This window comes from Megalops cyprinoides, chromosome 7, assembly GCF_013368585.1.
Source record: "Megalops cyprinoides isolate fMegCyp1 chromosome 7, fMegCyp1.pri, whole genome shotgun sequence".
Classification (NCBI taxonomy): domain Eukaryota; kingdom Metazoa; phylum Chordata; class Actinopteri; order Elopiformes; family Megalopidae; genus Megalops; species Megalops cyprinoides.
Window position 1 is genome coordinate 10,024,205 of NC_050589.1, and position 15,477 is coordinate 10,039,681.

The following is a 15,477-nucleotide window of genomic DNA, read 5'->3' on the forward strand; positions in this document are numbered from 1 at the left end:
TGGATATTTACTGAGGCAACTGAGGTCAAGTACCTTGACTAAAGGTACAACAGCAGTACGCTAGCAGGGAATCAAACTGACAGCCTTTAGGCTTCAAGCCCCGTTCCTTAACACTACACCACAGTTCTGTGTTCAGTTCTGTGTTAGAGTGGCCAGCTCTCTGTACTGGAGTGGTCTGTAGTCATTCAAAGAACTGCAGTATATGTCACAGTGTTCAGTTTTGTGTTAGTGTGATCAGCTCTCCGTTTTTGAGTGGCTGGTATTCCTTTGGGGACCTGCTCTGTATGTCAGAGTTGAGTTGCGTGTTAAGAGTGACCAGGTCTCCTGTGCTCACCTGTACATGAGAATGATGACCAGCACCACCAGCACCACCACTGCGGCCCCCGCTGCCAGGCCCACCTGAGCCGCCAGGGGGACGGGGGGTAGGGTGTCACTGTCGTACTGTACCGGGCCCAGGTCAAACTCCAGCTTTCCCATCATCACCTGAAACAAAGAGGGTGGGGCCATGATCCTCCAGCTCTTAGCCAATCACGATTAACTCCTGCATCTAGCAATTAGTACATTATACTACTGCACCATACTAGACTGTAAATTCCTACACAACATGGCATACCCTACATTCTTACTACAGTCTGAGAAACAGCCAGATGTTGGTTCAATAAAACTGCCTGGATCGCTCATAAATATGCCAGTACCTCAGTTTAATGATCTTGCGCATAGTAATGTATTCTTACAGCTCCCAGACCAGTTTAATTATCTAATAGCATAGTACTGCTCCAAGTGGTCTTGAAGGCACACACGGGTTTGCATGTGACTGGCGGGGATGATGGGGTGGGGTGGGGGGGGGGGGGGACTCACGCGGAGGGTGGGTGGGGTGTCAGAGCCGTCACGGCTGAGGGGCTGGTTCTCTGGGGGTTCGCAGTAGAGGTGTGTGCTGTCCAGCGTCTTCACCTCACACTCCTCCAGCCCTAATCGAGCAACCACTTCCTGTCGGGTCATCGCCAGGGTCAGGTTCTCACCCTGCGAATCACAGCACAGAGTCACAGACGGCCCTCGGTGCACGTCAGAGACAAACACAAGCTTACGAGGTGTGTGTGTGTGTGTGTGTGTGTGTGTGTGTGTGTGTGTGTGTGTGTGTGTGTGTGGGTGTGTGTGGGTGTGTGTGAATAGAACAGAACAGATATTTACCAGCCCCAAGGGAAATGTGTATTAGACATACAGAGAACCAGATATACACAGTTCAATCACGGGACATGAGTGCTTACACACAGTGCACAAATTACACACACTGCACAAAAATACACATTGCATGTGTGTGCGTGTGTGGGTGCTCCTGTGCATGTGCATCTGTGTGTGTGTGTGTTTTCCACACCTGCACAGCGATAACCCCTCCCGGTTTGAAGCGGTAAGGGAGGTCTGGGCTGTCCCGGTTGAGGGGGTAGAGAACGGGATCCTGGTGGTAAGTGAAAGGCTTCCCGCTGACACTAGTGAAGCCCACTCGCACGTTGTCCAGCTCGAACCACACCCCCATGACCTTCGACCTCTGCGGCACGGGAGGCGTCACGCAGGTCATCTGATCCGAGGAGACTTCAGTGCACGGTTCCTGTATCTGAAAGGATAGAGAAAGGGCAGCTGCAGGTCATACATGACACATCACTGACAAGCATTTACTAACACAGGCCTGAGCACCGGCACATAATCACAGCTGATATCTGTGTGCATTAACACACACTGTGGGCTCTCCCTCTATAACAATCACTAAGGGTTCTGCTGCCACTTGCGCACTTGAATTTGTTACAGAAACTGAGAACAGATCATGCTGAGAAATCTGTTACACCTAAGTACCAAACTGATAAACTGTGAATCGAGTGTGAGTGAAGTGCTGTTTACACTGACCAAATGCTCAATTTCCAGCCCTCAAAGTGAGGGAACACTTGTAATCTAAACATAAGTCACGCTCGCTATATCTAAATATAAATCACATGTCTGCTGATTAATAATAATTGGATCATGTTTTTAAGTGGAGTAATAGATGGCTACAATTCGGCTACAAGTGTCAGTGTGCTTTACCTTTGGGATGCTGCTGTTGAGTAGGACGTGTGGATTTTTGGCTGTAGGTTGACTAAATCGTCTCTTTCTTCCATTGGTTTCCTTCTCTTTCACCGGCTCCACCCACACTGATATCATTGGCTGTTGTACCACGTCAAGGTTCTGCCCACTAACTCTAATAGCACGCCCACCCCTGTCAAACAAAGACAACACGAGGCTTTGTCTTCTGCACTAAAAAAAATCAGCTCAAACCAGATTGTGTCAGTCAGAAGCATGATAAACAAAAGTATATTGCCATTAACGTATAACGCCGACTGCAGGTCAGGATCCTCACCCAAAGAAGCTCTCTGCTGGTTCTGCCTCAGTAATGACTGGGTCATCCATGTACTGGAAGACTGCATCTCCCACAATCCTCTCTGCCTTGCCAAACAGCACTCTGACCTGTAGCTCTCCGGTCTGTCTTCCAGGGCTGGTGCGGCAGACCAGCTGTGTGTCATTCACCTCCTCCACTCTGAGACAAAACAGAAGAAGAAAGGGAAAACCTGATATGGCAGATGCTGCATTTGCCAGGAGAAATCTTTCATTAAATCAGGCTTGTTTGGCGTCTGACCATGGCAGCTGGTTCACTGCTTGTCAGCAAATGCCATAACAGTGAAAGCTGCATATGCTGGCACTTACATGTAGCAGGGGTGGAGGCCGACATAGGCAGTCAGGTCACTCCTCTGTCCTGTCAGCAGCTGGGTCCCCTGCACTGTGAGAGCTGTGCCACCAGAGACAGGGCCTCTCCCAGGCACAATCCCTATGAGCTGGGGATCCTGAGGCACGCACACACACACACACACACACACACACACACACACACACAGAAAGAGAGAGACACACACGCAGACAGACAGACAGACAGAGAGACACACACACATACACGCACACAGACACACAGAGACACACACAAACACACATGCGTGCAGCACGCACACAGACACATAAACACACACATACACACACAGACACATAGAAAATAGATTCCTGTTGTTTTGCTAATTACAGTCATCACAAAGCACAAGTTACTAATAACTGCTTTGGAAAGCCATAACCACACACTCAAAGATGTTACATATTTATTATGAAGGCTCTATGACGGTACTATGTGACCTTTTCCATACATAATGAGAGAGCATATGCACACTTATGATTCAGAACATACTTCACATGCACAGTATGCCAAAAAAACAAGCTTTAATTACACATACCATACAGAGTGACAAAGAGCTGTCACACTTAAAAAGTGATCTGGTGGAAGCAAGGACAAATTTAACCTACAGATGGCTCTCTTTGCTCACGCTAAAAAAGGGAAATCCTGGCACCGTGCCCGAGAGCAGACAACAGCTAATGTTTGAGGCGCTTTCAGCGCAATACACCTCCTGAGTTAATAAAAGCAGAGTGGAGGGGGAGCGCACACACACACACACACACGCAAAAAAACGACTTTAACAGAGTGATATTCAATTTTGTGCCCAAACTGTCTGAGCGCTAGGCTGTCACTCCATTAAAACAGCAGTCTGTGTTTCGCGTGCGCTTACCAATCACTCAACTCCTCTTTATTTTCACTGAAGCAGGGAGCACAACACGTCAAAAGCGCCCGTCAAAAGCGCAACTACACGACCACAAAATGTACCCGCCTATGCGGACTCACAGCGCACCGTCAATCCAGAACTCCGTGTAAAAGTGTGTGTATGTATGGAACAGCGCATGTATTCACACAGAGTGCAGTATTTACGTAACAGTATGCGCTCATTAGAGCTTCACTGTAAAAACCCTGTAACACAGTCTGCCCCAGTCAGCCACCTAAGCTGGAGGAGCATGTGCTGCTGGCACCCGGAAAACAACCACCTGCATTGGCCAATAAACTGCACATTTCATTCACTCGCACGGTCTGCACCAGATTCTACCGCAGCGCAGATGTATGGATGTATGGATGTTACCCGCACGTCCCTGGTGCACTCACCTGGTAGGTAAAGATCTGCGGGGACCGTCCCGGTGTGGCATCCCCCACCGTCACTGTCACGGGGCCCTGAGTCTCCTCTGTGCTGGGCTTCAGCTCGCACACAATCCTGCGAAACACACCGGAACAGCGTTACCAAAATGATCAGAGCTATGGCAAAATACAGGGGGGTTCGCAGCTGTCACGGTCGGCGTGACACTGATGACCTGTTCACCCGTTCAGGTTGTCAAATCTTGTCACAGAGAGCAGGTAGCAAAATTTGCTCTGTAGTACAAAGGGAGCACCCCAACACCTCAGCCAGTGAAGACGAAGCTCAATGGTCAGAGGTCCACCAATGACAAAATGTTAAAATTACAGACAGTAGTCCACCCTGCACCTGACGAAATACCGCTGTCCTAGGCCTGTCTTGGATAGGCTAATACGCACATTCAGAATAAGCAGCAGGCGGGTACATTTCCCAGGTGGTAATGTTAAACCAGACGGAATGCTCCAAAGTGGTTCAGTGGGTTAAGGCACTTGCTCAATGTGCAGGCTGTGCGCGGGATTCTAAGACTGCAGGTTCAAGGCTGGGAGGCATGTGTGACAGAGTCTGTGGCATTACAACACCACTGGCTTCACCGCTGTGGGTGGGGTGGGTTACATACGCCATGGTTCACATTACCACTAATTAGCGCCCTCTAATGAGGCCCCTGTCTGTAGGTCTGTCTATCTGTCTGTCTATCGATGTACAATATAATATCCATATTTCAACTTATAACTACAATCTACAATATCACACGACTTACAGTTGGACAAAGCTGAAAGAAAGTAGTCCATAACGGCAACATTACACTGAGAATTTTAAGTTCTATTGAGATTCTTCACAGTGCTCAAGTTATACAACCATATATCATTTCCATACCCTCAGCATTAATGCATGCTTTTCACAGGGTGTAAAATATGCATGAACATTACAGGCCTGCACATACTACTGGCTTCAGTAAATTGGACAGAATGGCTGATGGACTCAATTTTCGAAATCCACTCCCACTGCTAGCGCATTCAGCCCAGGTATACACATGCAGATGAGGCAATGCATATGTATCAGGGCCCAGGCAGACCGGCTCTCTGTCCCGGGGAAACGGATCTTAATTGCAAATTATACCCGTTACAACCAGTGAGGAAATCCCACGCACGTTTCTGCAGGCGTCTGCTGCCCTCAATACCCCGCCACGCATTACCCACAAACTCAATCAAGCCATTCCTCTCAGGCCCAAACAGGATATTCCCATGGCGCTGTGGATGCAGCCTGTTAAGCAGCCGCTAGGCTACCTGACTGAATTCACAAATAATTCGAGTAATGAAAGTGGGCCATGAGCACATGGTATATGGAGGCTTATAGTTAGCAGCATAACAAAGTGGTAAGGAGCAGGGGTTGCTAGTTCAGTTCCACGCTGGGGCACTGCTGCTGTACCTTTGGGCAAGGTACTAAATTGCCAGATTTTAATTAATTTAAAATTAAATTAATTACCAGAATTGCCAGAATTGCTACAGTAAATAAATTAATAACATTGCCTCAGTAAATATCCAGGTGTATAAATGGATAACATGCATTGTAACCTATGTAAGTCGACCTGTTACATGATAATAATGTAACATATTGTAACATATCCACCAAGTGATCTAAAGAGATGGTTGTCTCTGCACACAGTGGTAACTGCAGCGAAGTGCAGGTCATTACCTGGTGGAGATGAGATAGGCCTCTGGCCGTGGCAGGCAGCTCACCCCGGCCACCGCCACCCCTCCTTCGATGTCCTGGAAGCGCTGGCCCAGGTTGGAGCCCGAGATGGTCACCAGGACGCCACCCTCCAGGGGGCCCGTCAGGGGCTGGATCTGAGCAAATGCACAGTTAACACGCAGGGGAGCTGAGGACAGGACTCGGAGAATCTCCGGCCGCCTTTGAAGGCGCGCAAAACGGCAGGTGTGCATTAAACATTCCGGGTGCGTGCGGTACCTGGGTGATTTGGGGAGGGGGGCAGCTCGCCTCAGGGCTCGTGGGACAGGAGCGGGTGTACATGCAGCTGGGCGTGGCCCCTCCGCACCACACGCAGCCGTACTGCGCAGACACCGCGTGGCACTGGCTGCAGTCTGACTGCCCCACTGTGCAGTTGTACAGCTGCACTGTGGACATGTAACAAGGAGATGTCAACACAGGGAAGAATGAAACTAATTTACTCTCACCTTTCACTGGTCTCTATTCAAATATCCCTTTAGCATATAACAGAACAAATTTCATGTACATTTGTCATCATCACCTTTTAATGGGTTCCTACAAACATTTATTTTTTGTTCCCTGTGGCTGCTGTAACAAAAAAGTGCAAGTACAGTGCCCTTAGTGTTGCGCGCACGTGTGTGCGCCTGTGTGTGTGTGTGTCTGTGTGTGTGTGTGCGCCTGTGTGTGTGTGTGTGCCTGTGTGTGTGTGTGTGCCTGTGTGTGTGTGTGTGCCTGTGTGTGTGTGTGTGCGCCTGTGTGTGTGTGTGCGCCTGTGTGTGTGTGCCTGTGTGTGTGTGTGCCTGTGTGTGTGTGTGCGCCTGTGTGTGTGTGTGCGCCTGTGTGTGTGTGTGTGCCTGTGTGTGTGTGTGTGTGCCTGTGTGTGTGTGTGTGCCTGTGTGTGTGTGTGTGCCTGTGTGTTTGTGTCTGCATGCATATGCCTGCAGGCAGGTGAGGTGCTTACAGCGCAGGTACGGGGTGGAGTCGATGCGCTGGGAGGAGCCCCTCATCAGGAACACAGGGGCGGGGTACTCCAGCTGCCCGGCAGAGTACTGAAACTGGGACACACAGAGAGGAGCTTTCACAACATGTCAACACACACACACACACACACCTGTGGGGTGAATATCAGAGAGCGAGAGAGAGACAGAGAGAGAGAAAATGTGTGTGTGTATGTGTGTGTGTGTGTGTGTGTGTGTGTTGTGTGTGTGTGTGTGTGTGTGGGTGTGTGCGCGTTTACCTGGTGAGTAGCGCAGGTGATGGTGTGGGTCTGTGCGTCTTTGCCCTTCTCCAGGGTAGCTGGTAGTTTCAGCTCTTCCCCCTCTATATCCACCACACACATGTACTGCTCTTCATCCTGTTCAGAGATCAGAACTTACATAAAGACCTGCTGCAGGGCCACTGGCATGGCAAGCCATTACAATCTATCAAAGGGTTTTACCTTCATCCTGAGGCCTAACATGGTCACATTCACCCTCAGCGTGCTTACAGTACAGAACCCAGCTCCCTCTACTGTAAACTGCACCATGGTCTGCTTAACAGGACAGTACCATGAGACTAAGACTGCAATCACAGCCCAAAACCAGCCCGAACTCCCACCTCAAACAGGTTCAGGTTCCTCCCCAGCAGAACCAGCTGCGTGTCGAACCCGACCGGGACCAGAGGTGAGCCCTGCAAGGCCCAAACACAGGGACAGGAATCCACGCCTCGAGGCTCCAGCTCCTGGGCCTGGGAGTCAGGGGAGAGGGGAGGGGTGAGGGAGAGACAACATTAAAATTTGAGGAAGCGAAGGAGAAAATTTGACAACGTCAGTGTCTGTGCAGAAGTCAAAGTGATTCATTTAAGTGGTTTAGGCCACCAAAAGGCATTCTGGGATATCGGTTTTGTCTGCAGCTATACACATAGACAGATAAATACAGTACGAACACATAATTAGTCTTAAGTACATTTGCAATTAATATTCAAATACCTACTTTACACTCACATTCCATAAATAACACAGTGGGCTACAGACATGTCAGGACGAGCGCTTATACACTATCCCCATGAAACGAAAATAATTCATTAAATAAAATTCACATTACTGTGTAAAAAACAGACTTTCAAAAATACCAGCAACTGCAATCATAGAATAAAATGCAGTGCAACGTGTGATAATACAGTCAATCCACTGAAACGGCATTGAGATGTGTCAAGCAGAATTGACTTAAGGTAATGCATCATATTTGGGGCTACACACATAAATTTCTTCACGTATCAATAAACTCAATCAAGCAGTTGAGCTTCATCTGTTCCCTCTCCAAGCTGCCACCGGGGGTGAAATCATACAAATGTGTGTGTGAAGGCAAAGACAGTCTTCACAGTCATAGACCTGTCTCTCACAGGCCTGTCTCTCACAGCTAGGATATCACACAGCTGTCCATCACCAACCTTGCTATCACAGACCTGGCTCTCTCAGACCTGGCCATAACAGACCTGACTATCACAGATTCACTTTCACTGCTGCCTGTCCCCTTCACTGCCTTGCATTTGAAGTATTTTCCTCACAACACTCTGCTTTTTTGAAACTACCTTCAAAGGGCTTCGCACTAAATTAAGCTGATACAGCCACTGGCACATATCAATACAATTCCACAGCTCTCGCAAGGTGGAACAGAACAAAACCTGAAAGCATGAATGTATTGATGTACACGTGTACATCCTGGGGTGAGAACAGCTACTTGATGTACACATCTGCATTATTGAGCGGACGAGAAAAGACACAGTGGAGAGGCAAAGACAAAATAACGCTGCGGAATAAACAGCTGGCCAGGTAAGGACTTCATCACCCCAAATTGAGACAAAGAGCCCTGTGATCTCTAATGAGCGGGAGATGATTGACAGCTTATTCAACAGACATTGTAAATATGCTCCACACACGCTCTTTGGTTGCTGCAGCTCCAGAATGGCTTCCCTCACAGGATTGGAGGCCAGCGTGGGGTGTGTCTTGGGTAGGGAACAGGGCGGAGTCTTACCAGTACGTTGTAGATGATGTGCTGCTGGGGACAGGCCTTAGTGTGGGTGCACAGCTGGTCCAAAGCACACCAGTTACACGGCCACCTGCTGCCAACACAGGCCATGCACCTGCAACACGGCGATTACACGGCGTTACACACAGGCGCGCACACAGACACACACAACCAAGCACGCGCACACATGTGCACACACGCACACTTGTACGCAGACACAGACATGCAAGCACATGCGCGCATGCACACATGCGCACAGACATGCACACATGCGCACAGACATGCACGCGCATATGCACATGCGCTCACATAAACACAACCTTAACACGGCCAAAATCCACAAACGATTTCACAGTCAGATACTTGCTAGCCCTTCCGCAGAAGCAGTCTCACATACAATACCCCTGTAACTCAACATTATGCATAAGGTACAGACACTGCACCCGAAGCTCTAACCCTCCATGCAGTATCACAACAAACAGAAGTACTTTTTAAATGTATAAAAGGTACAATAATTACATCAGTGAGAGCCTCTGGTTATATATGACAGACATGCTTTAAGTGTTAAATCTCAACTTAGTCTCTGAGGGACTGATTTGTACAAGTACGCAAATTTTGTGGTGACAGAGAAATCGCACAATAGATAAAGTGTGACTGCATGAGAGGAGTGTGAATGTATACGCGTGCTTGTGTGTATGTGTGTGCGTGTGTGTGTGTGTGTATGTGTGTGTGCGTGTGTGCGTGTGTGTGCGCGCGCACTCACGGGGAGGTGGTGTTGAGCTGTCCTGCAGCCCTGCAGTCGTAGAAGGTCATGTTGGTGTGGGAGACAATCACTTCCCCAAACATCAGGGCTACCCGCAGGGACACATGATCTACAGCGAGGAGAAACACTCAGAAAACTACTACTGATATCTGACAGAATGCCTTACTAACGGCAGAATACTCCATTTAACACAAAAATGAGAGTTTCCAAAAATCTGATGATAGAGCTCAGGGTTTAAATAAATGAGGTTTTGAGGTGTTTGAAGTGTTTCCCCCACTGGATTAGGGAAGGGCGTTTAAAAATTAAAACTTGACTCATCTATAAGTATGTGTAAAAATATAACTTCAAATGTTAGCACAGTACTGAAGAATGTATGTGCTAGACTTTAATCTCCACTTTTAATACACATCAAACCAATGGTGATACTGCAATATTTTTGCACATCTCATTAAAGATCCATTCAAATGAACAAAGCACAGATTCTGGGAATTTCAGACCACTTAAGGACAGAAGTCAACACTGCAGTAACAAGCCGTTTAAAAGGTAAGAGTGGCATTAAACTGTTCTCATATTTTATGGAGTCCTCTGTTGTGCACTGATGTTCCCATTAAAATGTCAAAGCAAATTCAGTCATATCAGCACCAGACACAGCGTTCATTCAGGACCAAAGGCATGTTTCCGTTTGAAAAAAGAGATTTTGGAGTCATAGAGCAAATTACTGGCATTGCCGAAAATGCTGAGAGATGTAGAAGATTTCACCGGAAGCAAAGACAACCTCATCCTGAAAGATCAGCACTTCCATAAAATATTGAGATGTGAATAAGTATGCATGCGGGAGTATTTCTCCCTGCCAAACTGAACCCACACATCACATATTTTTAGTTCTGAAGAAGTTTTAATCCAGTAATGTACTCAGAGCTAGACACATTGGTTATTTTAAGATATAATTTTGGCACTCAAGGTGTCCAATTTACAGACTGGTATTATCAGTATAACAGCAAGAGTGATGATGTGGTTGGATTATTAGTGTCTGGGTTTTATCTACATCTTATCTAAGTGCAGGGAAAGCTACGAAACACTGTAGGCCTGTATGATGAAAACAACCTGAGGAAAAAAAATCATCGAAAAAGATTAATCTCCTGCCCTTTAATAATTCTGCAGTGCACCTTGGGTAATGCCTTCGGGCTCAGTTTATACTGATCACCCTCGTTACACATGGCACAAAAAGATCCTGGCTGCACAGAGTCATGCTACGTGATACCCCCGCGGAGACTCACCACTGCCGGGAGGGCTCGGTGGGAGGAGTTCTGGCGGGGGTGATTGACATGTGATGCTGGTCGCCTTGACAACTGCAGGCTGAACGTTCAGGTTTCCGAAAGAGCAAGACAGAGACTCCTCCTCCGACAAAGAGGGCAACTGTGCAACTGTGAGAGAGACCTGGGATGGAAAGCCCCCAGAGGAAGTTCAGACAAACGCACACTCAACACAGACTCAATCCATGTCAAAAAAGCCACACCTTTGATGTTCAAAAGGATATATTTGCACTCTAATATGTACAAAGAGATTTCTTAACGCATTACACAAAGTAGAACAAATGCAATCATGAATAACACGCCAACTTCCACATATGACTAGGAGCATTCAACAGTCAGTTCACTTTCGAATCACGATTTCTGCTTCCATTTATCCACAGTGGTGTTTGGTTCTCAATTTAGAGTAACAGATTTAACCAAGTATCATATTTATTCTTTGCCATTAAAAAATGTCAATTTTCCTGACTGGCAAACTTTTACGTGCAACTATAAAGTAGAAGATAAAGATAAAGAAGTGCAACTATAAAGAAAAACCAAGCAGTACTGAAACAAATTTGGTACAGAGTGCAATAGTGCGATTTAGACCTTATGCCCTCAAACAGCAGTATGTAAACTGCGGCTGCATATGCTTGCCAGGCCCGGATGCCCACCTCTGTCCGCTCCTCTCGGCTCTGAATGGCAGGCCTGACGCTCTGCATCGTCACACACTTGCTGCCGCCGTCGTAACTCCACAGCCAATGATTGGGCCTCTTGTGGCGGGAACACTCCGGCCTGCGAGTGCACCTGGCCAGAGGGCAGCCAATCACCACGTCAGGAATCGGAGCAGTGGGAGATGGGGATTCAGAGCAACACGGCATGAGTGCATTACCAATCTGTAACATTTCTATTGCAATTACATTTGTGACTATTCCTTGGCTCAGTATTTATTCTGTTCACAGTCCACATTATTGAGAAAGGATGGATACGGTATAGCATGGTGGAAAGGAGCAGGGCTTGTAACCAAAAGTTTGCTGGTTCGATTCCCTGCTGGGGCACTGTTGCTGTACCAGTGGGCAAAGTACTGCAAAGTACTTAACCCAGAATTGCCTGAGCAAATTTCCAGCTGTATAAATGAACATTAATAACATGTAAAACTATAACCTATCTAAGTCGCTCTGGATATGAGTGTCTGCTCAAAGACAATAATGTAATGTAAATGTGGTTTTTGCTGTGGGTATTTCAGATGCAGAAAGCCAGCTGCCAGCTGTGCCTTTGGTCTGAACCACACCAGAATTCCACATTTTAAATTAGCCTGTTGCAAAGAGTGCTGCTCGATAAAGGGACTTGTAAAAAAAAAAAAAAATGAAGGAATTCAATAATAAAGATGGCTGGAGTACAAAGGAAGAGGGATGCAGGAGGAATGTGATGGCAGTACCTCCCCTCCAGCACACACCAGCCGCAGTACGGGTCCCGGGCTGCCAGGCAGGATGCACAGTCTGAGTGCTGTCCACACTGAGACACCGGCACCTTAATCACCTGAAAGACAGGCAGGGGGCGCTAGAGAGACCGCTGTCTTTTCAGCCCTGATAAGCAGAGGCTGGAGGAACAGGAACCGCACAGAGCACTGGCCGCCCTTTGGGGCGGTGCCGATCGTATCTTACCCGGCTCTCCGTCATGACGTAAACGCTCAGTCCCGCAGCGTCCAGCAGCAGGTCGGCGTTGACCGGGCTGTCCTTGTCCACCTGCACGGTCTCGTACAGAGTCCCGGTGTTATTGGGCTGCAGGAACACCTAGGGACACAAACAGAGGCATGAGTTCTGTGATCAGCACCAGGATCTACGATCAACGCTGACATCTGTTATCAGTACTGATACATATAAGCACTAACTGAGATCTGTTATCAGCACTGACAGCTGATAAGAGAGGGATTGCTGCACATTGCAACACTTTCAGAGTTTGGCACAAGAAGAAGGAGCTACACCAGGATAACAAGCTATGCCCGAGGAGCCATGACACCAACAGCAAGGCAGGGCTGTGGATTTTTCCCGTATCGATGACGCACGCTACAGCACACACACCAGGGGACAATCCGAGCGCTCTCACCGGCCCCGCCACGCACAGCGTGAGGCCGTGCCCCCGGGACCGATAATCAGAAACCAGTTTTCCTGCATCGCCCCCCCCCCCCAACACCACCACTCCCACCCTCTCCCCTAACCTCACCCCCACCCCTCCCTCACCCCCCCCAGCCCCAGCCCTGTGAAAAAGCATGAGTCACGAGCATGTGACCGTGTCCCAAGGCGATCTCGTCCTAACCACGGGAGAGCAGCCCGGCGCGTTCACCGAAACGCCGCCTCGCACGCACACAACACAACCGTGTGATCACGACAAATATTGAAATTCACAACAGAGTGACGGTGAGGTGGAGGTGAGCCTTCGTTACGCTCTGTCTGAACCCGCAGAGGTGTGCGCTGAGAAAGGAAATATCACATCAACCCCCGCAGCACACAAAACACTCAGACCCGTCCGCAACCGCTGTGTGCTGGGAAATTCAGCGGTCTGCGTTTTATTTGTACATAAACTGAATAATCACTAAACTAAGCCTACTGCTTTCTTAAAGAGGCACTTCGCACAGAACAGCAGGCTGTTAAGTTTGTGCTTAACTGTGCATGCACTTACCTGTCCTCACCTACATTCCTTGCATAACCTCACTGCTCGAGGAAAAAAAATGTACACCTGTAATATTTCATGTGGTACAAAACTATCCAACACATATAATACTCAGCTAATACGCTACATTATCCGTTGTAATGTAAAATGGAGTCCTCTTTCCAGGCCTAAATGTTTCACTAACTTTGTGGGGTATTTTTACAAGTTTGTACTAGTACTTAGCATCTACTACAAATGCTACGCTATTTGTGTGATAAAATAATTGCTTTAGTTAATAAACGTCAGACCACAGCAAGCTGGAGTTTTGTCAGGTGTATTTAAGGTAAACAGCCCTGTGGTGAGGGGGGACCAGGTGCTCATGGAACCAGAGCAGAGAGTACAGAGTGAGAGCAAAGGTCCCCCAGCACATTCACCAGTTCTCCAGCTTACTCACACGTTATGTGTTAGCATTATATTCTTGGTCCTTAAGTCTCACATGTAAGTGCAAATTAAGATCTGTATCTAGGCACACACCTGTGATCTCAGCACTATATTTGGCAGTGACACTTGTGGTTAGTGGTGTCCTGTTTGTGCAGCTTTTTGTGCCACTTTATCAGATGCGCTGTCCTATCCAGAGCGTCTCCTAACTGACAAAAAATGCAAAGCTATGGAATGCAACTCAATGTAATGCAGTGTAATTAAATGTAATGTAATACGATGTAATGCAATGTAATGTAAGGGACTGTCCCCCAGAACATTCACCAGCTCAGCTTACTTGTGTACGAGTGATATGTATCACCATTCCTTCAGACGGGACCTGAAGACGCACGTCTTCAGACTCTACCTGGACTGACCCAGCACACAATTGCTGCCCCCCCAATCAGTGCTGTCGTAAATTGTTGTGCTTTTTAAATTGTTTCTCGTTGCCGCCTTTACCCTGACGCTCATTGCACCGTTTGAAGTTGTTGAAGTTTGCTGTTTGAAGGTGTATCGTATTAGTTGCCCTATACGCTGTAGTTGTACAAATCTGATAGTACTGTGTCCTCAAACAGACCTTGCTCTCAGCTGAGAACTGTCTCATTGTGGAAGTGTACACATCCTGTCCCCGCACTGTCGCTATACTTACTGTATGCACTTTTGTAAGTCGCTTTGGATAAAAGCGTCTGCTAAATAAATAAATGCAAATGTAAATATGTGTTAGAATTATATTTTAAATGGTATAGTGCTTAAGTCCATAAATTGTACAAATTGTCTGGCACTTGCATGTCAACCTAGGCACAGATCTGTGATCTCAGCCCTATGTTTGGTGCTGACGCTTGTTCATGTGTGGTTAGTGGTTTTCTGCTTGTGCAACTTTTACATGCCACTTTATTAGATGCGCAGCACAAATGGCTCTGGATAAATGACAGTAATGTAATGTAATTAGAATGTATAATTGTAGTGCTTTAGAGCTCTTAAACACAAACAAGTTTCTGGATGGAGCATACCTTGTGCAGCTGCCCTCTCTTGTCTCCCAGCAGCACTATGGTGTGATTGGCTTCGGTGGCCGTGGTTACGGCAGTCAGCTGGGTGTTCCGGGTCAGGATGGGTGCGGCAGGAAGGGGGACGGCGCTGGCGATGGGGCTGGGCGTGTGCTCCCCTCCACAGGGGTACTCACTCAGAGAGTCCTGCAGAAGGAGGGAGAGAGAGAGAGAGACACACCCTCACCGAACTGCACCACATCCTCCACCCATCCCCTCTGTGACACTCCAACGTTAACATTACCAGCGTCCACAGCAAACACGCAGCAGGAGCCAAGGGACTATAAATAGGAAGCCCAGCCTTTGTGGCTGAGGCTGTGGCTGAAAATAACAGTGTTGCACTGCAGCCAGCAGGGGGAGACAGAGATGCTCGTCAGACATGCGACTTGCGACTTTTGTATATTTTTTATGCTTATTTTGCTACAGAACACAGGCATCCCTGCATTA

At 47.7% G+C, this 15,477-nt stretch overlaps 1 protein-coding gene across 1 annotated transcript in view; it reads right to left on the reverse strand.

Annotated features, from left to right (window-relative positions):
- Positions 1–15,477, reverse strand: part of plxnb3 (plexin B3) — a 60,810-nt gene that overhangs the window by 13,128 nt on the left and 32,205 nt on the right. The window contains exons 3-21 of the mRNA XM_036532604.1: positions 14,998–15,177; positions 12,526–12,654; positions 12,300–12,400; positions 11,536–11,668; positions 10,850–11,009; positions 9,573–9,681; positions 8,816–8,924; positions 7,401–7,529; positions 7,042–7,158; positions 6,766–6,859; positions 6,045–6,211; positions 5,772–5,923; positions 4,055–4,160; positions 2,728–2,864; positions 2,384–2,560; positions 2,071–2,242; positions 1,373–1,609; positions 859–1,020; positions 335–483 (exon numbers count right to left, since the gene is read on the reverse strand). Coding sequence (XP_036388497.1) covers positions 335–483; positions 859–1,020; positions 1,373–1,609; positions 2,071–2,242; positions 2,384–2,560; positions 2,728–2,864; positions 4,055–4,160; positions 5,772–5,923; positions 6,045–6,211; positions 6,766–6,859; positions 7,042–7,158; positions 7,401–7,529; positions 8,816–8,924; positions 9,573–9,681; positions 10,850–11,009; positions 11,536–11,668; positions 12,300–12,400; positions 12,526–12,654; positions 14,998–15,177 — 2,720 coding nt within the window. The remainder of the gene's footprint in view (positions 1–334; positions 484–858; positions 1,021–1,372; positions 1,610–2,070; positions 2,243–2,383; positions 2,561–2,727; positions 2,865–4,054; positions 4,161–5,771; positions 5,924–6,044; positions 6,212–6,765; positions 6,860–7,041; positions 7,159–7,400; positions 7,530–8,815; positions 8,925–9,572; positions 9,682–10,849; positions 11,010–11,535; positions 11,669–12,299; positions 12,401–12,525; positions 12,655–14,997; positions 15,178–15,477) is intronic.